The sequence below is a fragment of the Netta rufina genome, assembly GCF_964035555.1.
Source record: "Netta rufina genome assembly, chromosome: 1".
NCBI lineage: Eukaryota > Metazoa > Chordata > Aves > Anseriformes > Anatidae > Netta > Netta rufina.
The window spans coordinates 93969963-93997954 of NC_140123.1; the positions used below are offsets into that span (position 1 = coordinate 93969963).

The 27992-nt window shown below is 39.9% G+C and overlaps 1 protein-coding gene across 1 annotated transcript; it reads right to left on the bottom strand.

Moving 5' to 3' along the window:
* Positions 1–27985, bottom strand: LOC311211195 (adapter SH3BGRL-like). Its single transcript, XM_084289768.1, has 7 exons — positions 27678–27985; positions 22130–22315; positions 16198–16278; positions 8255–8368; positions 3577–3606; positions 1451–1591; positions 1–508 (listed from the first exon to the last, which is right to left on the bottom strand). The coding sequence occupies exons 1-6, from the start codon at positions 27720–27722 to the stop codon at positions 1493–1495; spliced, it is 555 nt and encodes a 184-aa protein (XP_084145894.1). The 5' UTR covers positions 27723–27985; the 3' UTR covers positions 1–508; positions 1451–1492.
* Between the last annotated feature and the right edge of the window lie 7 nt (positions 27986–27992).

Genomic DNA, 27992 nt, shown 5'->3' on the forward strand with positions numbered 1-27992 from the left:
AGAGATGTGACAGAAAATGTTTATTTAAACTGCTATACAATGGAAATCTTAATCATTTTCAAAAGTCAGCTGGGGAAGAAGTGACTCACTTAGGTTGCATGCAGGAAGCCTCTTTGTAGTTTTCAGTGCTGAATTTCATTTTCTCTGAATACAACATCACTTGTGTGAGTGCAGTTATCTGCTGAGTGGCAGCAGTGTTTTTGGCAGTACATAAACATGAAGAAAGACATGGTTCCTGCCCTGAGGAGCTTACAATCTAAAATATGACAAGGACAATACTATTCCAACATATAACAATCAACTGGAATATCATCAGTCAGATATAAGAAGACCCATTTTAACAAGCAATTGTAATACCAAATATATATACAAAGGCCGCAGGTAGGATAGGGTGGCATCTTTGCTGCTACATATTTATATGTTCACATGTATACAGGTGTGAAAGGTAGTGATCGTTTGCTTGAGAGGGTGACTTTTTCTTTGGCAGGGCTGCTCCAGTTTGTGCTTCCTGAACAAAAATAAGGAAAAGTAGAGCAGAATTTAGCACTCTTTCTGTGACTTTACATATCTGAACACTGGACAGCATTAGGCTGAATTAATTTCCATGAAACAGACCCAGATCTGGGAGAGGCAGTGTGGAAGAGCTGACAGCTTTTCTGTCCTGTTGAGGCACTGGGTCTCACATCAGTGTGAGCACATTTGCTAAAACCTATGGCAGTTAACTCAGGAATAGCGTTAGCTGGGAAACCCACCAGTTCTAGAAAAAGCTTGTAACACCTTGTGGCTGCAGTCAGCAGGGTGTCCCACCACCCAGAGGAAAATCTGCTGGAAATTCCAACTTTCTTGTAGATGATTTTATTTTTTTTTTCCATAATAAGAGATTGTTTGATCTTTATTTCTGTGCACAGGAGATGAAACAGTAGAAGGAAGAAGGAAACCTGAAGATTAATACCTGTTCTGACAAAACGAGCTATGCTGGATGCTTGTACATCTCTATGGGTACAAGTTGTGCCTCTTAGATGCTTCCTGTTTTGAGTTTTTAAAGTCACTTTTGGCCCAGTTTCTAAGCAATCATAGTTAACAGATTATAGTGTCATACTTCTGGTCAGGTTCTTCACCCTTCCCCATTCATGATTTTTGAACATGTTGACCAAGTTCAACTACATCTGAAGGAGCGCTTCTTTTGAAACATGAAGCTCTTGAAAGTGTCAGTGAAATTAGAAAGAGGAGAGAGATGAATTCTTACCTGAGGCAAAAGAGAAGCTGCAATGAATAAGCAGAAAAGTGTACATTTGGCCTGCCAGTTGGACAGGTAGGGCATGTGTATGGTTTTGGTAGATTCTTTCAATTCCTGTATTGCAGGCATTTCATGCAACAACATATACAAAATTTTCAAGTTAACGTTTCTTTTAGAAGATTTAGAAACTGTGCTGGAAATCTCAATAGTTACCTGAAAACCTGTTCAAGAAAGAATGTGTCATAAGGAAGTGTACTAAGACTCTTCTTGCTCCTCCACCTCTTCCTTTTCTTCTCCTTCTTCTTGCTTTTCTTCTCCTTCTTCTTGCTTTTCTTCTTCTTGCTTTTCTTCTCCCTTTTTTTTTTTTTTTTTTTTTTTTTAAACAGAAAAGAGTTGTAGTTGAGCAATTAGGAATTAAAGGAAAATAAACAGTCTTGAAATGCAGAGCTCTGCCTTTGCAACTGCTACGTTTCTAGCAAAATCAATCTTAATAAAGCTTAAAAAATAGGACAGTAGAGTGATGTATGGAGTCTTTATTCTTAACGTGCCAAAGCCTTGTGCAGTTAATAGGCAAGCAAGGGAATATAAGAATCCTTTTCTGAGATAGGTTAGAACACAGCTCATAGTTAGGCTGTAAATAGATGGTCAGGATTAAAATGACAACATAAAATATATGTAAATATGGCAAAGAGTTTAATATATTTTGAATTAGATGCTTTCTTGGAGTAAACAAATAAAGATTCATGACACAGGAACTAAACTCCCAAATAATCCAAAAATTGTTTGGAGACCGATAACAAGACTTTATTTCTGTTTTTAAAGTTCTTTTTTTCTCTTTGTTTTATAAAGAAGAAAAGGCACAAGTTAGAGGCAATAGCCCCTTCCTTCAGTAAACAAAATGAACAGTCATCTGTAAGGTAGCATTTGTATAACACAGATGTTATGTCTGTGTTTACTGTTTTTTAATAGCTAGCAAATTAAGCTTTAAAGTATAGTTCTACTCTGAAAAAAAAAATAACAAAAATGGCACTGTAGTCTTCTCTGTTCCTTCTCTTCCAGAAAACTCTTGCTTAAAGGCACATACTCTGCAATATAAACAGTTTTATCTCAAAAATGTCATATTTACATCTACTATCTTGATTACAAAAATTAAGGGAAAGTCCTCCCATAATGATCAACCAATTAAAGATTTCATAAATAGCTTTCAGTCAGGACTTTTGGTAGTGTATAAGCACAGAACTTAGGTTTTCTGTATGAGAATCATATCTGAGTCACTTACGTAAAAGCCTGTTTAAACATGTGCTTGGAACTGTTGTAATCAGAATCCTGTTTTGAGTAGTTGTTTTTAGAAAAAACTATTGCGTTAGGGGATCTTCCTTACCAAACCAGAAATGTAATATGAACTTCCACACAGGTCAGCCAAAGTTCTCCCAGTGAAATATTTTATCTTTCTGAGCCGTTCCTCAGAAAAATTGTCCTTTTTTTTTTTTTTCACTGTTTTTGAAATGGAGCTTGGGAAGCCCAAAGACAAGCAACATTTAAAAACGTGAATAACTTCAGTTCAGAATTCAATTACCCTTTACAAAAGAATACAGGCATTTTTCTTGCTTGAAGCATGAGGTAGTGGTGTCAGGGTGCGCTATCAAGCCTTCAGAGCCCTCATCTGCCTCACCACCAGAAACCTCCACGCTCTGCCCATGGGCTCAGGAGCTCCATTGCAGCTTCCAGACCCACAGCTCACAACTCTGACAGGAGGCATCTGTATGTATACCCATGTATATATGCATGTATTGCCATTTGGAAGTGGGAAGATTAAGCGTGCCCTTTCACTTATTACAAGCTTGTAGTGGAAAACAGCCTAAAGTAATAATTAGCTTTATTGAGAAGACTGAAGAAATATTCAAGGCATAAACTTATGATGCTGGGCAAAGCAGAAAAGCATATAAAGATTTGCACTTGGGCCTTATGAACTCTGGCAAGGGAAATATACCCTTTGTAGGTAGAACTGCCTAAATTGTCAGCATGACGCTGTAATTAGCATGGTGGCAGTAAGAGATTTCCAAAGATCTAGCTGTCTTGTAAGCCCTTGATGGATTTTATTGAATAATCCATGAAAGACAGTTTCTTTTCAATATACAGCTTTTAACGATTATTGACCTATTTTTGGTCTCAAGTATGACTATGTTATGACCAATAATTTTCTCTAGCAGAATATATAACTGGTATATTCAGTTTCATGAATAAGAATTTACTAACTTTTGAGCATTGATGAGACTGGAAAGGAATGAAGTGCACACAAACAAACACTGAAAGCAAAATGTCCAAAGAGCATACTATACCCCTGTTGCTGCATCTTCTTCCTTGTTTTCCTAAGTGAAAGATATAAAAAAAAAACGTTTAAAAGATAGATCAAAAAGAAAACCTCAGAGGTCATACAAGCAAAGCACAGGGAAAGTAAACATTAAATGTAGGAAATTACATGGAATTCAGTGGATTTATTTTGGGACAAAGTCCTCCAGATTAGCTCACAAGGCACAGTTATGCTAAGTGTTTACTTTGAAAAGGGGTCACAAAATCATAAGACACAGCTCCCTTTTTCTCAATTACTTCCAGTTAAATCTGCTTCATTTGCAAGCAAAGCATTAGAGCTTGAGTTTTGTTTGCTTTTTCACTGGTGGGGGGTTGGTGATGGTGGTAATTAGCTGGTCTTCAAAATCCAAGTTAAATCAGAATTATACAGAGATCTATCCATGTTATATATTGTCTCTCAGGATCTGGCTTGCAATGCTGTTAACTGTTGTAGGCTGGAACAGATGCCTTGGCTCAACGGTACTGAGGAATAAGAAATACTACAGACTGGCTTTGGACTGTAGATCGAGACAAAGTGATGAAGAGGGATAAAAGAGAGAAAATATAAATGTACAGTGAATAATATTTGATGTTATATACCAAGCTGATTGTTGGAAAGAAGAGCTAATCTTTCACAAAAATTCTAAGAGGAAGGGCAAACGCAGCGGCACCATGCAGGAGGTGTGAGTGGTTGTTACAACTTTACACAGAATGAGTGGAGATAAGGAAGTGAGCTGCAGTGCCAGGGTTTATATATGGCCTGGGGAATTATGGAGACAGGATACAGGCTTGCATTTTAATATGGTTTTTGAACATGTTTCTAAAATAATTCTGCCCTGAAGTGAGCCTAATCTGTACCACAAACTGATTTAACTGGGACACCACTTAAAAAAAGATTCTACCCCCCAAGCTAAAAGCTAAAGTTAAAATCATATAATAAAAATAAAGAAAAATAAGTGCATAGAAGGTCACAGCCTTTTCCTCCAAAAACTCAAAAACGAAAGGACAAATTAAGGAAAAGGGGCACTATATTCAAGCAAAATAGTTCCTCGACCTTCTCCATCTCTGTGGGGATTAGGAATGGAAAAAAAAAAAAAAAAAAAAAAAAAAAGATTAGGGGGATGTCCTAATTATTAAGAAGGATAAGCTTGATGAAGTGATTAGGGAAGGAAAGAATGCAACAGGTTTAAAGTGAGAAAGAAATCATAATCAAAAGAAATCCAAGTGCACCTGTCCCTTGGTAACACAGGCTAAGAGCTGTTCCTGTCCCTTACTACAGTCCCTGTGTAAGAGATTTCTATCTCAACATCTGCTCTGGGCTTTCCTGAACACACATGTGAATAAGGAGCTGGAGTTCCTGAATCTGAAAAACTGCTGGCAGGTCTAACGCGAGGTGCATGAAGAACAACCTATTGCACTGTGCACTTATCCCTTCTGCTTCCAGGAAGCAGCTTCTGATGGAAGAAATTTGTTTTTCAGAGGGTTGGGGTCTCTTGCTGGCTTCCCCAAAGTCCTACCTGAGACAGAGATGGGGCTTCTGGACTCCTGCTTCTTCCAGCAATGGCAGCAAAAGCAGCACGGGAGGGGTGCAGCCTCCACGTGGACCCACACTGGCCCCACCACTGAAGTTTTGGAGAAGCTTTCTGAGACCTGGGACCTCCGTGAGGCTCCACAATTGAGAGAGCCACAGTTAATTTTGCCATCTGTCATATGTTCATTGGCAAAGACTGAGATACCTTTACATTGCCAGGAGTCTTCTAGAATGTTTCCATAGCACTTGCAATTCTCTTGCAGAGTCACTGGAGAAAAGCAGGCTGGGTTATGCCCTACACAGGAGAGTCGTTTTTCACCTTGCTTGAAATGGAGTGCTAAATAGGGCCAAAATGCCACGAATAATTTCACGTCTATATATTAATTCAGAAGCTGAACATAAATTTGTGATACTTATTTATATTTCCACATTTTGATCTGAGGGTTTGTGAAAAGAAGTTGACATTCCAAATGGGACCTGACTACAGTTCAGAAGATGAAAGCGTGTGGCTGCAAAACACCACGGGCCACTGATAAAAAGGTCACCCTTTCAGAACATGGTACACAGAGATCAACTTTTAATAAGCCAGAAGAAAAAAAAATAAAATAAAACCTGTGTGGGTAGAGCAAACAGAAAACATCTATTCAGTGTGGTCAAGTTGTCAAACAAGACGTGCTGGGCTGCACAATGAGAGGAGGAGAGGGAAATACTAAAAATACTGCACTGATACTTCATGTGTCCTTTAGGGCCCAACATCCAATGGAGATACTCCAACGGCAGTCTCATGATCTTTAAATGTATTTGCCTTCATAAAACCCCGGCCACATAAGGAAATGTTATTCTAGCTCTCTTTTGTAGGGGAAAAAATGAGATTCAGACACAAAAGACAGAATTCATCCTACCATAGTTACCTCAAAGTTATTCTTCTCATTTAAACTAGTCCTCTGCATGCTCACTGTAGTGAATGAAAATACCAGAATTTCTAAAGAATGATTCATGCCATCCATGCAGAAGTGCTAATTACAATGAGCTGTGGCAAGGCAGACAGATGCCACGTCACTGAAGTGATTTGTCCTACGTGACATGGAAGTGGGTGGTAGAACAGGATGAAAGATGGCTTTTTGTTCATCCTTGGCATGAGCTACTAATACCTTGTGGCCTGCAATTGTGAGTATACTCTCTAACAATGAGTTGGACAGGAACAGAAAAAGTGCTTTTTAGTTCCCCTAGGAGCTAGTACACCGCTGGCACAATGAAGGTGGGTGCCAGAGCTGGGTGATTTCAGGAAGGCTTTTCTTCCCCCTTACGTAAGAACATAAGAACATTTCAACATTGCCAAGACCGTGCAGGTGAAAGAGGGGGACTTGGAAGACTAACCATCTTTTATGCCCTCATAACGACAGAACTACCAGTTCAAATGCACCCTCTTGCCCAGTGTTCACTCCTCTGCCACTCCCCTCCCTGTAAACCTAAAGGACAATATGTTTGCCACTTACAGCTCCTATCTGTTCCGTGAGAAACGGAGCAAGGTGCTTGTTGTGTAGAAGCGGTGTTGCACTGTCATCACAAAGCCTCGATACACAGCTGCTTGACATATTTGCAGAGGTGTTCCAGCAGTTTGTTCTCATTTGAAAAACATTAGAGTAGATTGCTAGCCAGAACGGCAGGTAATCTAATCCAGCCAGGGGATGCACTACTGTTTTACGCTGGGTTTCTCTTAAAAGTTGGCATTTCTCTTAAAAGAAAAAGGTATTTGATGGCATTCATGTGCTGGCTGAATTTATAGAGACATGAAAAATGCTTACATACAATTTAAGGAGAAATTTCAGTTCCCACTGAGGACTGTGTCTCCTTTCATCATCATGTAGGATCAACTTTGAAATGTAAAATGGGACTTCCAGTGCCTGAGACTTATATGAGGCTGTGGAAAAGGATGCATTTCCAGCCTAACGGTTCAGTCATTGTTAAAATTGGGAATGGGGAAAGTTGTAAAGAGTGAGGTACTTCCTTTGGAAAAACATCGCAGCGTTTATTTTTAACATTGCAACATTTACTTTTATTAAAAAAATAAATTAGTGAGAGATTATGCATTTGTTACTGATATTACACACACACACACAAAAAAAAAAAAAAAAAAAGTGTATTTTTGAGATGTGTAAGTGCTTGATTCAGCAGTAGGCTTGCCTCTTTGGGAAGAGAGTCACCCGAAACTGCAAGATCAAAACAAAGCTATCCTTAAATGCCAAATTGGCACAGTGGCAGGAGAAATAAAGTATCGGGATTCCTATCTCCAGACACAGGGCCCATTTCTGCTTAGTCTCTACTTGGTCTAGACCCTGGCCAGTGAAACAAATATCCCACTGAGGAAGAAAACTACACAAGAGAATTGCCCCTTTTCACACGATCCATCTATGCTTTCAACCATAACTACTTTACTGATGTCAGCTAACTGCAGGGGAATGTAAATGTTACGTTTTGCGGCTATTATTTTAGAAAGTTGAAATAACTGAGATGGTTTTGTCCAAGAATCTCTTGCACTGCAGCTTGAGATCTGCCTGTGTGGCTTTGATATCACAGCATAAGGCACGCAGGAAGGATAACAGTGGTCTCCATTTCTGCAGGGGCTCCTGCATGGGCTAGAGAAGACACTGTCAGATATGGCTTGCCATGGCAGCAGTCAATGCTGGTACCTGACAGCAAACATTAACAAATAGATTTACGAGCACTGCAGATGCTGGTCATTGACATGAGCCAATTTTTCCACATGGATAGGACTCAGATGTCTAGTTCTAAATTATTGTCCGTAATGAGAGTTGAGATCCAAGTGAGCGTTAAAAAAAAAATAAATAAATAAAATCATATGAAAGCAAGTGTCAAAGGGCATATGATAGCAAGTAGCAAAGGGAAACTGCTAAAGAAAGACAATTGTTATCCATGATTCAGAGCAGGGTTCCCTGGAGTTTTATCTGTTTAATATCACCATGATGTCAAAGAAAATGCATCCAAAAGACAAACAGGAGCACTCTGCAATCAGTCTTCCCACCCTAAGATAAATTAGGAGGGTCTGCGGTGTTCCGTTTCTTGAGCTTAGCACAGGTAAAATCCTCAAATCACAAAGCAAAAAAGGAAAGAATTACCTGTTGATCTTCTGATGGTGACTGAGCAGACTGAGACTCTTCACGAGTCCCTTCATTTGCACTGTCTTCTGTGTGTGCCTCAGCTTCATTAGTGGTATCAGACTTTTCAGTTTCCTGGCAGCAAATAAGTCATTATTAGCCTCAGGACACAAACCCAACAATTTCTTTCCATACAACTCATGACTTTATGGTTTGGGGAAGTGTTTTTCTAATTTTACTTCAGCAGTCAAATCAAAATCGACCCTTTTGGACATTTTCCTTTGAAAGGAGCGTGTGTTAGCATGTTGCTTTTTTGGTAAAGGCATGGGGTTTGTATACAGAAAACAAGAACTGAAGCACCTCTTCCTTCTCAGAGCACAGCAGATTCTCTAACTTTACTTTTGAAAGTTTAGTAGAAATGGATGTTCACCCTGATGGCTTCAGAGAAAAAAGGCTTTTTCACCAGCATGCACTCTAATTAAACTTCACCAGGAGGCTACAGAAAAGCAGTTGTAATAAAGGATTTCATGCACAGTCTCTTAATAGTCTTTTTTTTTTTTCTTTTTTTTTTCTTTTTTTTTTTTTTTTAACCAACAGGTAACTATCCCTCAATTCACACACCAATCTATAATATCTATTTATTCCAGCAGCATCCCAGAAGACTCTTCATTTCAAGTCCTGCCCAGGCGAGGTAGCCGTGAAAGGTCACACTGGATCACACACTGTGTCAGATAAAAGGAGACCTGTATGGCCTTGAGTGGAATAATAGGAATAGGATGAACTGCAATAGCATTAAGTGCAAAGTCACATTATTTGGGAGAGGTAGTTCTGGGACAGATATTAGAAACAGATGTTTATAATGTATTTTGGGACCTTGTTTGCTGATGATCATCAAATAAGAAAAAGTTGGATGTATTTAAGTAATGATAGAGCACAATAACCGAGCTGCAAACATGATGCAACAGTGAAAGCAGTACTAAACATGATCCTCAGATGCACGAGGTGAATTATATCTGCTGGAGCAGAAAGCAAATACTAATGTCATTGTATGAAGCAAAAGTGAAACCTCCTCTGGATCACCCTGTACCATTCCAGTCATCCAGGCTCAAGAAAGAGATTTAGCCTGGAACAGGTGCAGAGGGGGGTCACAGAAATATCTGAAGGAGTGGAGAGCCTATCTTATGAAAGGGTGACAAAAAAAAAGTTTTACTACTTTAATCTATTGAATGCAATGCAGTGAGAGGACATGATGGCTTTCTAAAAATAGATCAGAGTAATATCAGGGAGGGATAGGATAAAGAAGAGCACTGAGGTAGATGCAAAATGAGTAAAACCAGCTGTAAATAAAAATTCTAACCATTGGCAGTGTGAAACTGGAAGAGCTTTCTAGTAGAGAAGTGGAGGCAATGGATCTCATTCATTAAAAGGGAATTTGACCACTTCTGAGAAGTGTTACCTTGTGTAGTTGCCTCCAACAACAGAGATTTGGGGTCAGAGATCCTGTCCCATGCCATCTGAAGTCTGACACACTATGGAGAGAGCAGCACATCCCTGAACAGCACAGGAGCTCCTTTCCCATCCCTGTGACCAAACCCTTACAACTCATCCACCCAATTGCTTTGGGGTTTTCTTTTTTTTCCATAATTTCATCTCTGTCCCTAGTGTTACACCAAATCCCCTGCTCATGATCCCCTATCTTTAAGCTTCACAGGTCCTCCTCTGGTGTCCTTATTGTGTATGATCATGTGGTATTTCCTCAGCCACTGTACTTAGCCTGTGGATGCATGACAGGATGCATTTCTGGAGAACAAGTCCTACGAGGAGCGGCTGAGGGAGCTGGGCTTGTTCAGCCTGGAGAAGAGGAGGCTCAGGGGTGACCTTATCGCTCTCTATGGGTACCTCAAGGGAGGCTGTAGCGAGGTGGGGGTTGGCCTGTTCTCCCACGTGCCTGGTGACAGGACGAGGGGGAATGGGCTTAAGTTGCGCCAGGGGAGTTTTAGGTTAGATGTTAGGAAGAACTTCTTCACTGAAAGGGTTGTGAGGCATTGGAACAGGCTGCCCAGGGAAGTGGTGGAGTCACCATCCCTGGAAGTCTTCAAAAGACGTTTAGATGTAGAGCTTAGGGATATGGTTTAGTGGGGACAGCTAGCGTTAGGTCAGAGGTTGGACTCGATGATCTTGAGGTCTCTTCCAACCTAGAAATTCTGTGATTCTGTGATACTGTGACACTAGTGGCGCTACCTGGCTTTAACCCCAGTGCAGACTCAAGTGAATGCTGACTCTGAGATCTTTATCCCAAAATCTGGAGTGCAATACAAGACATGTCTTCCTGCTGAGATGCTCTGCTGAACTGGGATTAAAATGATAGAAAGGAGGTCAGGAATGTTTGGAAGCAGGTATCACAATAGAGTGAAAATAGACAAAATACTCCTGCAGATGTGTTTTCTTCCTGAAACTTCACTATCTGTAAAACTTGATGCCCTTTTTGTCATTTCTTTTTCCTGAATCAGGGAAAATATGTTTCATCTGTAAGAAGCTTGTAACATAAAGAGAGTGGGCACAGAGGCTGCCATGCCTTTCCTCAGGGAACAGCAGCAAGAAAACTACCAGCAGCCAGCACCACAGAAGCTGCCAGGCTCTCCCAGCACTGCCCTGCCCCTTCCCCACCGTCAGCAAAAACCTCTGTGGGGCTGCGTGGTGAACTGTAGTGTGAGACTGATCAAGATTAAAGCTTTAGAAAGACAAGCTTCTCCAGCACCTCACACATTTTGATCTCTCCATTACACAGCTACATGAATGTTTTCTTCCAGCATGTGGAGGATGCCTGATGAGTATCTGGGCGTAAAGAAAAGGAGATGGAGGACAGAGGAAGGACCAAAGACTACTTTTTCTGCCAATGCTGTCTCATCTGAAATGCACATAAAACTGTGGGCTCACTGCACTCTGCTGCTGGTGGCATTGTTATGAAAAACAGATCTACAGAGCCAATTGTTTGGCTTAATTTATCTTTTGCTTTCCCCCAAAAGATAACAAAATATTTGAAAATTTAAGTATGTAGCAACACGTAAAATATTGAAATTCTCTTGTCCAATGCTGTGTTTATACATTTTTTCTGTGGGAAAATTATAATGTCCTTACAGATACTTTCTTTGCAGCAGTTCCTAAAATGTAAAGGTGAGTGTTCATGAAAACCGAATTGGTTAGAAATCTATTTTCAGCATGTATCTTCACATTTCATTGCAAAATCCCTGCACTCAATATTTTTTTGGCAGATACACAAAGCACATGAAGAGTGAAGATGGCATTCTAATTCAAATGTACCTATTGTGTAAAACTACCTCAGATGAATCATATACTTACTCAGAACATAAGGCAAATAAAAGTGGTGGCTGAGAGATCTGAACTCCAGAAGCAGTTTTTTTGCCAGCCAGGACACACACACGCATGCACACACATTGTTCTCAGTGACTATATGGACACCTGTGGCATTTGGAATACCGCCATCATACTAGCTCTTCGGAGCAATACAAAATTTATTTTTTATTAATGTAAAATGAACTCCTTTTCATTAAGATTGGCTGACTGGTTACTTTTCCTTTAAATGAAATACACGTGCTGTAAATTTGTAATTCAAATCAGTTCTAGTAGAAGTCTTCTTGAACTAAAAGACTAAATCTCAGGTATCTATGGATTTGGGGATACCAAGATTTTAGGTATTAAGATTAAGAATACTAAGATTAAGGATTTAAGTCTATACAAGATTTGAAACAAGACCTTCAGCCTGAGCTTCTCTGAGCTCACAGAACATCTGTAAACCTCAATGATCTCCATACAAGCTGCCTGCTCTCTGGAGTTCAGGGAAATGGAAGCAGTATTGTGTTTTGGCTAATACAATTGTTAAAAAAAAGAAAAAAAAAAAAAAAACTGTTGGCCCCTGAAAATAAAAAGCAATTAATTGCCTGCATTCAAACCTTGCTAAGATACTCAAAGGTGTAATAATACAGCATACTGTTTGTCATCTTAGATTAAGTAATATGCATCTCATTAACAGAACAATTCACCTGTGTCATTTAAAAAAAAAAAAAAAAAAAAGCAATGTAGCCACTGCTTTTAATGGGCTCTTCATATATTAGTGATATTTCAGAGCATTTTCAAGAATTTTGAAAACAGTCTCAGGCTCATAAACATGATGAGGGTTTCAAAACAAAAACTTTGGGGGCAGCTGAGAATGACATGCATGACTCTAGACATACAAAGTACATTGATCATAGCTCAAATATATACATGTTTACATGTTGGCACATAATTGTCTGGTCATGCCCCTAGTCCAAGATTAAACAGGATCCTTCAGAAATTTATCACTAACTAGAGCGATCTTTGGGGACAGCATAAATGCCAGACTGCCATGAAAGATGTTTAAAAAATAGAATAGAGGTATTTAAGTCCATGTATTCCTTCAAGTGGGAAGTAATTTCATATCAGTAGACTAAAGAACTTACTAACACAAACACCCTGCCAGCTTCTTCTTTTAGCCATAGGGTGGTTGGGCACTGGAACAGGCTCCCCAGAGCAGTGACCACAGCACTGAGCCTGATGGAGTTCAAGAAGTGTTTGGAAAATGCCCTCAGACAGAGGGTCTGAGTTTTGGGTGGTCCTGTGCAAAGCCAGGAATTGAACTAGATGATCCTTGTGGGTCCCTTCCAACTTGGGGTATTCTGTGATATAAAACTATGTTATCATTACTGTTAAATGATGCTTTAGAAAATATGGTAACCAGTGTGATGGTGAGGCAACAGGGGAGAGAGAACTGTGTGAGCTAATTGACTCTTTTGGAAGTACCAAAAACATGCACTGATTCCTGGTAGGGTCACTGTGTTTTACTGTCTCATGGCACTCTTCATAAAAATGACAGTAATATATTTGGCTTATAGGAAAAGAAGTTTGAAGATCTTTGCCCAACTCCCACAGTGGCCTAAGCAAATAGTTAGCAATTAGAGCATCAGCCTTTCCACCAGGGTCTGCAGAATTTTTCGTGTGCCATTCACGCATCAAAACACTTCCTTGTATTGGAACTGGGAACACAGAGATCAAGCTTTTTTTTTTTTTTTTTTTTTTTTTTTTAAGTAAAAGAATACCTAAATAAGTGTGTAAAGACCAATGTGTGTGCTGCAGATCTGAGAAGGATCTCCTTTATGTATCTGTGTATTCAGAGAATCTTTACACGTGTCTTACTGTCAGGCTGCACCGTGGTGACAGTCTTGATGTGTTTCAGTCAAATCAGACTCGCCCCGTAAGCTTGCACATTAGACTGGCACCATCAGAGCTGCAACACCTAGCAGTAACAGTTCAATGTACACACTGGATGATTATCGGGTGACAAGTTGTAGCCACCCAATTCAGAGAGACAGAGGCTACAAGAAAGAGAACTTGCAAAATCGAAACATATTTTGCACTCAGCAGGCTGACAGGGCAATGAATTTAACTCCAGCTATTTTGTCGGGAAGTTAGAGTTTGTTGAGGGAGTAGCAAAAAAGTTTCTCTGCTTGCTCTAGAAAATAAGCTCAGAACAGCCTTTGGTTGAGTTCTTAGTGGGCTGTGCTGTGAAACAACACGGGTATTAAAGAGGTTTTTTACTGCTGGAGCAACATGAGTCAAAAAATGGAAAAGGAAAGAGAATCTTCTGAGGCAAGATTTGTCAATATAAAAGGCATATTAGCTTCATATTAATCTTTATAATGACTCCATGAGATAATAACACCTATAAAGCAAATGCTCACTGGCTGTTTTATGTTGTTTCCATGCTTTATCATTGTAAATTATCACCATATTCTGGAAAAAGGAAAGAAAGGAAAGAAAGGAAAGAAGGAAGGAAAGAAGGAGAGAAAGAAAGAGAAAGAGAGAGAGAGAATGAAAGAATGAAAGAAAAAGAAAGGAGGGAAGGAAGGAAGGAGGGAAGGAAGGAAGGAGGGAAGGAAGGAAGGAAGGAAGGAAGGAAGGAAGGAAGGAAGGAAGGAAGGAAGGAAGGAAGGAAGGAAGGAAGGAAGGAAGGAAGGAAGGAAGGAAGGAAGGAAGGAAGGAAGGAAGGAAGATTATGAAGGGATTAGTAGGAAACCCTGAAACCCTCTCATATGTGTCATCATTAGCATCTCCTCCACACCTGACTTATTATCCTAGATTCATGCTGCTGAAAATCAATGTCACGAGCCACCCATTGTACTTCATGCTAAGGTTGAATTGACAGCCTAATGAAAGGAAAGCAGAAGCAGTGCAGCAAGGTTATCGGTATGACAAAGCACAGCCAGACTGTCATGCAGTGAAGATGCTAAGAAACACTTCTGAAATAAATGCTAAAAGATTGCATATGTCTCTCTCAAATTCAGTACCAGATTCCAAAAGGATGGAAGTATACTTTCACTCTTTACAAAGATTTTTTAAAAGTACACTCACCTATTTCCCGTTTCTGGGCTGAAACAATCACCAAACCAATGCAGCCATTAATCAGCATAAACCATGCTTGTTTTCTACCAATAGCACTAACAGTTACCTGCCCAGAAAGAATGTACTGAACATATTATTTTCAACATTTACAAAGTTGTCACGAAGTAGAAACTAACAGCCTCAGCTGCCATCTTGGAATGAATGAATTCTTAAAAATTGCTACTTTGCTTCAAGACCCACTATCTAACAGAACCTTGCATGGAGGAGCAGATAATGTATGAAGTGGGAAGATGGAAAAATGCAATTCTCTTTATCTCATTGATTCTTCACATATATTCTATAATGATTATTATATGTAATACCTAGAGTCCTTTAAGCCTTGCATGGCCTTGTGGATGTTAATTAAATGAAATCTCAAAAGACCCTTGTGAGGTAGGCAAGTAATTTTTATTTCCCTTAGTGGGTGATGGGACAGCTAAAGCAGAAGGCTTAAATCACTAGTTCCTTATCACACTGGGACTCAGTGTCAAAGGCAACATTTATAGCAACTGTGTCTCTCCCCTGTGTATCTCTTCATCTGTGGTTCTCAAAGCACTAAGAAAAGGCTTGTTTTTTCTCTCTGCTTTTATGGAAGAGGAAGAACAGAGGCATTTACAATGGCATTTTACTCAGAGTTGTACGGTTGGCAGCAGAGTTAGACCAGAAGGCAGAACCCATGCTCCGTGGCAGTTCTTCGGCCAGGTCACCACAACACTGCAGGTTCTCTGCTGTCACTGACTCATCACTCTCTTGATTCATTCTGTTTGTTGAATCACCCGTATTAAAGATGGTAACATTTGATTATGATCTAACATGATCTCGAGATAAGAGAGCTATTACACTCCCAGTTATAAAGCTTCTACCTAGGAAAAGTGCACCCATTCAGGATGGAATAGGTCCAGCACCCTGGCCCCTCTAGTGGTGGCTGGTACGGACTTGGTTTGCTCCGTTCAATGCAGTCAGGGAGAAGTGAATGCTTCACATAAGTAGCACAATCCATAAACTTCGTTTGGAAATTCTGCATCATTTAAAAGCTGAACATGATAAAATATTGTTTTGTGGGAGAGGAGAGGAGAGGAGAGGAGAGGAGAGGAGAGGAGAGGAGAGGAGAGGAGAGGAGAGGAGAGGAGAGGAGAGGAGAGGAGAGGAGAGGAGAGGAGAGGAGAGGAGAGGAGAGGAGAGGAGAGGAGAGGAGAGGAGAGGAGAGGAGAGGAGAGGAGAGGAGAGGAGAGGAGAGGAGAGGAAAAAGAACAGAGAAAATCATCAGCTGGAGGCATGGTAACAAGCTTTTAGTGAAAGAAGGGAAGAGAAAAGTATTTTTTAGTACTGAACCAGCAATATTTTTTTTCCCCTAAGAACACTTTGCTGCACCAGCACCTAGTGTAATGCTTGTCACCATCCCTTATTTGACATGCTGAGTCACTGCTTCTCTTCATCTTTTATTAAAGTAAAGTATATGTCTCCCGTGGAAGGACAGCAGTGCCTACCTTTGTGCCTGGAGGAGGAGCAAGACCCAGGAATGAATAAATAATATTTTCTTCTTTAGCAGAGAAAAAGGATTCAAAGTCCTAAAAATGGAACAAACAAACAACAGAGAATTGGTAACAACAATAAAACAAAGAGCAGAGGAGGAAGAAACTAGTACAGGCACATCTTTCTTATATTGATGAGAATGACTATGCATTTGTAGCAGTGCCTGCATTATCTAAGCCCCAGGAAGAATATTCAGATAAAGGGAGCTTCATCCTGGCTGGCAAAACGAACAAATGGGCAAACCTCTCCAGAGACTTACACTTTAATTATATCACATCTATGTCAGAATCAGATAAAACCAAGCGTCTCATTTTAATGTGCCTCAGCTATACACACCAAAGCAAAACTATTCCCATCTAAATGTTAAAATAAACCTTGCTGCAAGAACACAAAATAGGCCCTCAAAACCCTAGACAGCTTTATGACAAAGAAAAGGGAACAGTCAATGTAATAGCACAAGTGAAATGGCAACAAGGAAATTTTAAAGAAAGGTACACTAATCAGAAAATGCAGTGTCTTTCCAGACAAACTTAGCACAGGGCTTTGTTGTTCCCTCTGACATACATGTATATGTACTAGCCAAAATGTCTTGTCCTTATGTGAGCTGAAGAGCTAAGTCAGTGTCAAAAATGTCCATTTTCTCTCCAGTGCTGAAAAATGAAAAATAACTGAAAAGGAGGAATGGATGGCTCCTATCCTACCATCTAGAACTCACTGGGTCTTTCCTGCACAACCTTCCTATCAAGTAAGGAAACTCTGCTATCACTAGTGTGTTGCTGGGAAGTTCACAACTCACGTCTCGGGCAGGTAAAAGTCAACATATGTGCAATAATATTCTGAATAATAACTTTCAATAATAATAACTTTGCAATAATATTCTTAATAATAATTTTCTTTCTTTATAAGTTAACACAAAAACTCCAGTCATAAGTGGCTGGCCCGCAATCACAAGGCAGCTCTGTGTAGGACAGGGGACTGAATGCATCTGCTGAGTCCTAGACGACTGCCATGACCACTTTATCATCCTTCCTCTCATCCCAAATATCTCCAAAAATAGAACCCTGTAAATAAGAAGGTGATGACTCATCACTGAGACTTGTTTGTAAAGCTGAGTTAGGACCCGAGTTGTTTTATTGGGCTGTTTTGGTATTTCCATAAATGACTGGCAAAGGCTAACCTAGGGAAAGGCTGCAGCAAATGATTTAGAAGCCACTCTAACATCAACAAGCCTGGAATCAATGACATTTCAGGCCAGTTTGGAAGAGGCAACATAGCTTAACAGCCAGGTTAAATGACAGCCCATTTTACTGATTTATCGGAGGGACAGTTTGGTTTTCACACAGAGCTGGCTACAGGCAGTGGGAACTGCCTGGTCTGGGAGAAGCCCCAGAACAGTTTTTGCCCTGACCAGGCAGAATACCTGCTGCTACTTTGGGCCGTTCATTCCTCAAACCATCTCTTTGCTGCTTTCACGTTGCCATGGGGTTCCCCTTCTTATTTAACCCAAGTCTGCCTTACGTGTCTGAAGATCCATACATTTTGGAGTGCTACAGCAAACAGGAGCATGAAGATTTTCTGCAATTCGAAGGGCTGGAATTTGACACAGTCCTTTGACAGGCCATACAAACACACAAAACCTTTGTGTCCTTCTGCATACCACATACTCATTAAAAAGCCCAAGCAAAGCATGGCACAGAACATCAATAGCTGGGAAACAAGGAGAAGACTGCAACAAGGAATGGCCATGAAGTGGACTTGATATTTTATGCTGTTAGCTCTCCCCCAGAAGAAAAGCAGCAGACTGCAAATGCACAAAAAATCTCTGGAGGCACGTAGCCTTGTAGATAACCAGACCTGAGGTCACAAGCAAGACGTGCGAATGACCACACGAACCCCTAGTCAATGAAGGATACGATCTTCCAGCATATCAAGTACTCCTTGGCAAGAGGTAGTGTACAATATGACAGAGTAAATGTGGTTTCTCACAGTAAATTGTAAGGTAAATCAAGTAAAAGCAGGATTACAGTGACCGCGGAACAATTTTTGTGTTCTGCATTTGCACTCTTGCTTCCCTCATGGTGACTTGTTCAAATCACCACTCACTGAACCACTGAAGATAACTGCTCCCAAGGAAGGCAGTAAGAAAAAAAGCAGCAACAATTTATTTCAGGTAAGCAATAGTATTATATCTGTATAAGAAGACATAAATGATCTATGCAGAGGGTGGGGGTGTCATTTGTCTTTGGAATGAGTCTTTGAAAAATACACCAAAACATATATTTTGCCCCCCCCAAAAAAAAATAACAACAACAAAAAATCTTCTGTGGGCATTTCTTTATTAAATTAGCACACATACAGTCTACATGCCACCCTTTATATGGTCACTGTAGAAATGCCAGGCAGAAAACAGTAAACTCCAGTTGGACATCAGTGGAAAGCAGAGTGAGTGGTACAGCCCCAGATCAGCCCTATATTTGACTTTAGCAGTTACACAAGGCATGGAATAAAACTCTTACCTAAAAAATCAGTTGTGTGTTGCTGTTTGTTTGTTTTAAGATACACAATGTAAGCTATTCTATAGATTTAAGTTTATGGAGAAAATCATCGATTTCAGTTTACAGAGAAAACCAGATTACTTTACATTTCTTTCCTAGTGTTTTTTTTTTTTTTTTTTTTTTTTTTTTTAGCAAAATTAAGACAAGAGCAACAGAGTGCTCAGTATATTTAGAAAGTGACACAGATGCAGACGTCTGTCTAGACATGAGCAAAGAAGCAGCTTAAGAAAAAGATCGGATAAGAACTTAATTGCCAACACTGATGGATTAGAATGGATACTTGAGACTAGTGCTATAGCCAGGCATAGAAAATGAATCTGTTTCTGATCTGCTTCTTCAAGTGGTTACTAGATAACATCATTTTTTTTTTCTTTTTCTTTTTTTTTTTGTGTCTGATTTAAACTTCATTTGCTTTATTTTTTGCCCATCTTTTCTGTCTCTAGTGGGTATGGAACAGAACATATTTTACAAAATCCTAGAACCACATGGTAATTCAGATGGGAGAAACCTCAGGAAACCATCTAGTACAACCTCCTCAAAGCACACTCACTACTTAATTCAGACCAATAACGAATTCCTCTCTGCTACAGGCTAAGCCTTAAAAGTATTTGGGGGTTGCCATGTCTCACTCCAAATCTCTCTTTCCTTGGGTGAGGAAAGAAACCCTTTATCCTGAATTTTCATCTCCCCATTGCTCCCAGACCAGGATATTGCTTATATGTATATGTTATAGGCTTATATGTATGTGAATGGGAACAAAACATTTAGGAAGATCAATGGGAAGGGAAGTGAGAGAAAAGATAGACCTCAGAACAAAGAATGAGCAGAAATGAAATGATGTAACAAGTTTTAACTTAAAAAAAAAAAAAAAATATTCAGGAATGAAAAAAATAGTAGGAAGGAGAAAAAGCAAATATCTTTAAAAAAAAAAAAAAAAAAGAGGTATAAAAATGGCATAAAGAGCTTGACTTGTTTACAACTGCAAAAATAAGATTGAAAGAAGATATAATCTCCAGTTATAAATACACTGGATGTGAACTGCTTTTGCTAAAGGGCAACTTTGTCATACAAGAAAATGTGTATAAACTGACTGCATATATCCAGGATTGAAATTCTAAGGTTTCCTGATGCCCATGAAGCTGAGACCTCTGAAGACTGTTCTAACTAGCACAACATATTTTAAAGGGACTTTCAAGAATTCAGGACATGGAAGTGGAGTCCATGACCTCGACAGATCTTCACAATCCTCAACGCTATTTTCTCTAAAGTGGCCAAAGACAAAGGAAGCAGGACACAGGGGAAGAGTTAAGGTATATACTGTATGGAAACCTCAAACAGGGTGAAACAGTCCCGGATTTCAGAATGACTGGTCTGTTGGGCCTGCAAAGGCTCTGCAGGGAAGTAGGAAGCAAATCTCCAGCTTTGTGCTGTAGATATCCTGTGGAAGACATCATGCATGTGTGAGGAATTTAGCAGCAGTCTGCCAGCCACCTGCCTTGTTCTCAAGCAGCCCACCTAATCTCACTTCACACACACTGTGCAGCTCCCTGAAGGCACCTCCTCCCGTGGAGAAGGGTAAGGATCATGCATTGATATCCTTACATTATTTATTTGGAAAATGTGCTGAGATACTATGCAAAAAAATGAATCTCCATTATGCACCCACTGGGATCACTAGCTATGAGCTTTGAGAGCTGTCCACATGAGAACTCTGGAGACTTTCAAACTAATAAATTTGATTTAGTCTTAAAACAGTACCTACAACTGCTTTCTAGACCCCTTTCCAATGTGGGGTGTTTTTGCAAAGGACTCTTCTTTACTATAGCTTTATTTTAAGATGCAGAGTATTTGGCTTCTTGAAATAGCTTCACACATGGAGTAAAAATTGTCTATTTATCATTTACTGACAAGGCTGACTGGCTGCAATGCTCTGCAAGGCAATAACTCTTTAATTCACTAGGTAACCTCTCTAGGGAATCTCAGAAATATTTATGGCAACATTGGCTGCCACGAAACCCAGAGTAAGATATATCAAGTGATACATTTTATTGGTACAGATTAGATGTTGAAATTACATGAACTCTAGCCTACCAAGTTCTCTTCTAAGATTCCTATGAGAAATGAGGAAATTATTGTACTCTTTACTCATACTAGCAACTCTGTCTCTCAAAGCACTTAAGTTAATTCTGAAAATGTAGTGGCATGTAAATCCCTTCTCTTCCAAAACAACCTTCACAGTAGTTCACACTGGATTTGTTGAGTAACCTAAAACTGGACTCACTATGTGAGCTGCGTTTCAGAGTACTTTGCAAGTTCATTTCAGAGATCATATCAGAGTACTTTCTGGTCAGTATTTCCATCCAGACCGAGAGCAAAAAAATGTCTCTGATATCTCCTTTGATTCCAAGTCCTAATGTTAATGTTGTTGCAGTACTACATGCCACTGATCTGACCTTTCTCAAGAGAAATAACTGGTTACAAGCATATATGAAAGTGTGTTAAAATTTCTGTTGTGAAGAGTTGGATTTATTGAATAAGCAATATAATTTCAGTAACTCAAACCACATATTAGAGTTATTCCAGTCAAATACATTTCCTATTTATTTATAACATAGTGGAAAAGAAAGATGCCTGTTCATGGCCCCTGGTGTCTCAGACATCTGCTTGACATCCCAGCACTCAGATGGCTCTGTGTGAAACAGACAAAAGACCAACACACAGCATGCAAAACTAACTGAAAGTTTGAGAAGGGAAGTGCCATACAGCTGGTCTTGAATAACTCAGTATTGTTAAACCACGTAACTGAGCACTTACTACTCCAAGTGCAATTGAGCTGTTTTTACAGTCTAGATTTGGTTAGCCTGTGATATTGTGTGAAGAAGCCATAGTATCACCTAGCCAGTACTGCCTTTGGTCTTCGGGAGCTGAAGTGAGAGTGTAGGCAGCAAGCCAACAGCAGGCCAACTTGTGAGTGAGCTACGCAGCAGGAGGTAGGAGAATGTGAGAGGAAAAACACAGAGCTCCTCACAGGCAGCAAACTCCGTGCCTTGCAGTGAGCTCTGGGTCCTGCACAGGCTCTGGGTCTGTGGGAGATAATACATACAGCCTATTAAGCAGTTTCTCTAGTCAGTTTTCCCTCTAACTGTATTTTTATCTTAAAAATGAATAATTTTATCTTTATTTTCCTTTCTGTGCCTAAAAACACTTTCTAATAATTGTTCTTTCCAACTGAATCTCAAATTGGACACTTCCAACTACTGGAAAAGAGTCAGTTTCTGTGAAAAGACATTTAGTGCCTCTGAAGGCAATAAATTTCCAAACAGCTTCTTACCCCACAGTACCGCTCCTCATTGAAGATCTGTGGAGGGAGAGGAATTCCATTTTGAGGCTTTTTTTCACCCGGGACATTCTCTCTCATCCATTTCCTGTTGTCCTCGTCACCTGCTATGTCCATTTGCTGAAAGTCAATCTTGTTGGCCTCTAAAAATCCCACTACTTCTTGCTGTTTCTTTTTGATCTGGTTAGGAAAGAGAGAAAAAAAGAAATTGGTTTATAAATTTGTAGTATGTTTTCTAAAGGTGATTACTATTATGAGCAAAGCTGATATGTCAGATTGGATCCACTGCTCCAGTAGCCCCCAAACTTTTGAAGCCAAGATTTGACTTTGCTTCTCAGCACCCAGACCACTGCCACTACTTCTCTTTCCCCCAGCTTCTTTCTTTCCTTCCTGGAAGCAGCAGTACCTCCATCTTAGAAAAGACACTCAGCAGGAAGCCTCCTACTCCAAACCAGATCTGAGTGCCACATACAAACAGCTAAACTAATCCTGCCTACATATGTACATACTCTCCCCAACATACGATACACACTTTTTTCTTACTCTTTCCATGTGACATTTAGATTTCACTGAGCCACATTTGTTTTTCCATCCCTTTTCTTAAATGCTAGGCATAATTAAAGTCAACAGAAATCCTGTACAGCTTAATTCCTATGCTTGAATATGTCCCACATTACAGACAGCAATCTTGTATTTGTATTTGAAGCAAGTGCTGTTTAACTGATTTGTACAATCTTTCTCATGTTGCTCTTTGGTCACAAACAACCACGTTACTACCTAGCACAATCCAGAGATGATTCTCTTCACCTCCCAGTTATGCGGCTCCATGGAGCCTGTTGGTGTCATATAGAGATGGTAGCCAGCATGATGTATCCAGGTAGTTTTTATACGTAACCCATCCTACGATTTGAAGGCAGGTCTTCCACAAATCAGAAATATGAACACCTGAATTTAAAGTGACACCAGACCAGTGTAAATCAGTCTGAGACATGCAATGAGATGAGAAGCAACCCATGGATTATGCATTTCTATAATCTAATAAACCTGAAAAGATGAAGAAGTAGAATGATAGCCTATTATATTGGAGGGGTATGTTTTCATTATTATTATTAAGGATACAATTTCTTGTTCCTGTTTAAATGATGAAATATCTCTCCATGCAGCTATGTTTGCTTGCAAAAAAAAATAACACATAAAATGCTGTACATGTTGTTTTTAAGACAGCAGCAGAGGTTTATGGTGAGCTAGAAAAAGCAAATCACTTTGAATGGAAATACTACTCTAACGTGTTCACAAGCCACACAGCTGACAGATCTCAAAGGTGTTCTTATATATTCTTATTTTCACTTTTTAAACAGAGGTCATTTTCCTAATGGCCATTTAGCTGCGCAGTCATTTGCCAAACACATTCAGGTGGCAGAAAGCATTGCCTGAGGAATGCATGTGCCCACTTCATTGGAGGAGGTGGCAGGATAACGTTTGCGTAAATAGTTAATAAAATCTGCATGAACCAGTACTAAGAGCGCTACCAGCTCTAAAAGCCAACCCTTTCAAGTGCTGTCAGCTGCAATTTCAGCATCAGCTTGTCTCTTTGGACACAGGCACTGAAGGAGATATCGCTCCTGGAATAGCTAGTGCCTGGACAGATAATGTCACTGAGGAGATAAGGTAGATGCAACTACTGAGTCTGAGCTCCCTTGCTTATGGCTGCAGCTATAACTTGTAGCATTAAAACTGGGTAAACAATTTTTCTTCAGTTTGGAGTTCATAATATCCAAGAGGCTCAGACAGAGCCAGAAAAATGAATGCCAAGGAAAAATAAACAGTTATATGTAATTATGCTGAATAAAGATAAGGCAAGATGTTTCTCATGATGATGATAATAATAAACTATGCAGAAAATGAGCTGTATCTTAACAATTACTAGGGCTTAAGCAGAGAACAAGATGGAGTTTCTGGGACATACATTAAGTATGAAACCATAAAGCAAGCCTCTGCCATGGCTGGCACTAGGTAGCTTGGCAGCTGAAAGGATCTCCAGCAAGCAGCACTCAGAGAGGGAAATCTTCCAGGATAAAACAACGCAGAGGACATGCAAAGGTTTTCCCAGAATGGATGAGATTGCAGCAGCTTGTTTGTGCCCTCACTTGTGCCTAATGGCATGGGAAGAATTCAGATAACTTGGCCATAGATTCCCTGGAAAGTAGTGGTGAGCACGATGTTATTTCATCAATGCCATTTTGGCTTTCAACAAAGCTTAAGTTCCCCCATGCCTGATAGTCCTTTACATTAAGGAAGAACTGATTTAAATAAATATTATCTAGCTAGAGTGTAAGAGCTACAGCTAACATTAATTTCACCTGATGCATAAGTGACTATTATCCTCTATATTGTTGCAATCCAGATCATTCCCTGTGACCAGCTGCCTATGGCAGAAGCAAATGTTATCTAGTCGACAGCTTACCGCAGCAGGAACGTTAATGCCGGCAGGCAGAGCTGCCCCAGCTCTCGCTTCTGAGACACAGACAACCTGTTCTTGATCATTATTATTTATTAGATTCTAACTTCTGCTACAGCTCTTTATTTAGCGAGATGTTAGTCTCATTAGTCTGTATTTTGCTCGGTCTTTCTGATGTGATTGGGTTACACGAAAACTGAGACCTGCAGATTTGAGTGCAGGCAAGTTCACAAAATGACTGCAGAAACACTGAGAAAAAAAGGGGATTTTAGAGGTGTCCTAACCATGAGCAGCAGTGAGCAAGACTTTGGAAGACTTCCTCTGTGTAAGACCCCATTCTCTCTTGGCTTATGGTAGACTAGAAGCTTACAAGACATTATCCATTCCTAAACACCTCTGTGGCTAGTACCAAAATTATTTTAGTTTTTACTAAAGACATTTCAAAACAACCATTTAGTACCCTTTTAGGCTATGAGTGTCTCCACTTCTGCTTGTCTTAATGCATAGCTCTGTTATCAGCTGTGTTTGGCACACAAAGGTAATAAAGTGAAAGTTATTTAAAATACATTTCTGAATCATTGAGGGGGGAAATACAGACCTCAGGTTTGCTCTAGAGCAACACCAAATTACATCACTCAAGCAACTGATCCAGAGCACAAGAATGTTACTGGGTTCATTACATTCACTTTGCAAAAGTACTTATTAACATGAGAACCATATGCAATTAGTAGTGCAATTCTAGAGTACATAAAATAGAAAATATTGTCATTCTTTACCAACAATTTTCTGCTGATATAGGCCCATCATATTTTGAAATTCAAAATGAACAGCATGTATTTGATGGAGATCAGCCACACTGAAGAGAGCATCAGTGATCCTAGGACAATTTAGTCTCCCAATTTAAGCTCCACAGGGATGAAATTCACACTTCTCAGGGAGAAGCTGTAGAAGGCCAATAGAAAATTTGTTTTTAATAGGATTTTAGTGATATGCTAGGGTTTGTGTTGGATCCTTGCAGGAGTGAGTTTTATTTTATATATATCAAAACTCATTAAAGGTTCATTGAAAGGATACCTTCCATCTATCTCATTAGTAAATGTGGAAAACTTCTTCAGCAGAACATCATGTTTACTTGGAATTGCAATTACATATCAGTAAACTGAATATATGCTACCTTCTGAGATTGTTACTGCTATACATACACCCAATGCACAAGGAAAAAGAAATAGGCACGTTGCCGTGTAAAGATGCCATACTCTTCCTTCCAGTACGCCTAGGATCTCACTGAGAGCTTTTGTAGGCTGCTAACATATAGTAGAGATTGGCATTGATAAGCTTAAGACCTGTTGCAGTTCACTGGCATTAGTTATCTTTCTCTGCACTAATAAACTACAGTAGCAATGCTTAACAGCTCAAAATGACCAGATGAAGCTGGCATGTTGCCCAGCGCAGCATACACACCCCTTCATTGCAGTCCAAAAGGAAAGGAGCTAGCTATAGCTGCTCGCTGGGAGGGAGATACAAGAAACATGTATGACATAGGAAAGATTTGGGTTTGGCTAGTGCTAAATATGCTTAGTTTTAACTGCATAAGCAATCTCCTAAATGTCAGTGTTTAATCAAAGCACTCAGAAAACTGACTTGCTGACCTACAGCCCCACTCCTGTAGCTGCAACGGCAACAATCCATGCCTTCGTCACACAGCATCAGTCTTGAAGGAGAACCAAGGTGATGGCCACAACACACACATCCAGGATGTCTGTGGTGGGATTCCAGTCACGGTCACAGCTTTTCCCCAGAAACAGATGACTGCCAAAAGAGGCAGGTAAGGCTCTTGTTCGGTCAACCAAAGGAAACCAAAACAGGAGACCAAACAGGAGAGAAAAGACTGCCAATGCATGATGTGTGGCAATTTACCACGTTGTTTGAGCAGTTACTGTTAGATTACAAACTACCAAACCTGCGGTGTCCAACCTCCTCCTCCTCTTTTTCTGCCTTGCATATAAGGTTTCTTATTAAAAAAGAAAGGAATGGGAATGTCAATAGTATATTCAGAGTGTCAGGCTTACAGACAGGCTGGCAAAGGAAAAGATAAAAAGAAAAGGAAAAAAAAGGAGAAAAATAAACAAGAAAAAAAAAAAAAAAGCTGATGAAGGGACTGCAAACTTTCCTAAGCTGTGTTCCAGTTTGAATTTTAGTGAATGTTTCCCATTTAATTTTCTAGAGATGGTAGCCCTCTGAACAGGGGATGTTTTTGGAACTGTTCAACTCTGGAAGCTTCTTAAAGACATGGAGCTGGTGTCAGAGAAACAGAGATGTAGTTAAGCTATGTGCAAGCACCAGCCAATTTGTTTAGCCATGTCACTGGGAATGAATGACCGCCAAAGGAAAGCTGCAATCTGAGCTCATATGGGAACTGGATATAAAAGGAAACAGTCCTTTCCCGGTTTCCACCTCCCACAGACTTCCAATCTCCCTACTATTCACATGCCCTTTCCTTAAGCTGATACACTGTACTGACAGCTACAGCAGTAGATCTTGATACTAAAAATCATCAGTACACCATTTCAAGAGACATTATATTAAAAAAAAAAAAAAAGCTAGGGAAAGGGAGGAGGATGGGGACGACATTTTTTTCCGCATAATTTCATTCAGCTTACTTTGACTGCAGGTTCTTTACTAGACACTGTTCCCCTTCAACAGTTGCAGTGTCTTAAAGTCTCTTCTAAAAATAAATACATTAATTTCTACTGTAAACTGTCTACCTTGGTATTTGTACAAATACAATATCCACTTTTTCCTTCTTCCGGGAATATAATTTATTTATTTTTTAAATTAAATATATTTACTGGCAGATAATCTGTACGGAAATGTTATACCTACAGTAAAATATAGCATGCAAGCAAGCCTGCATTAACATGAATTCTCTATATTCTTAGTTGCTTTCAAGAATAAGGTGTTAAATACAGACCAGAAGAAAATTGGTGTTTTTCTCTTACATGCAAACTCAGGCTGTCCCGGGATCTTCTAGGCTAATTTACCAACCTGATGCAGAAAGCGACATATGTTAAATGAGACACCTACCGCTGTAGACCCCGAAGATGTGGCTACAAAGACTTTGATCACCATTTTGACAGTGATGAAAAGGAATCAGCAGAGCACGCCTGCTATCCGCAAGTCAACAAAGTCCTGAGAGGAATCCCAGCCTTCGGCAGCTCCTGGGCTAACCCGGATCCTAAATGGGTGCACCCCACAGCAATCCACCAGCTTTGGCCTCTCCCTCTCCCCGGGGGTCCCGGGTTTTCCCACTCAGTTGGCTCCTAGGTATTTTGGGATGAGGGGCCAGTAAAGGATTGGTTAGTAAGAGGAGCCATAGCAAGAGGTTTGCACCTGCCCCTG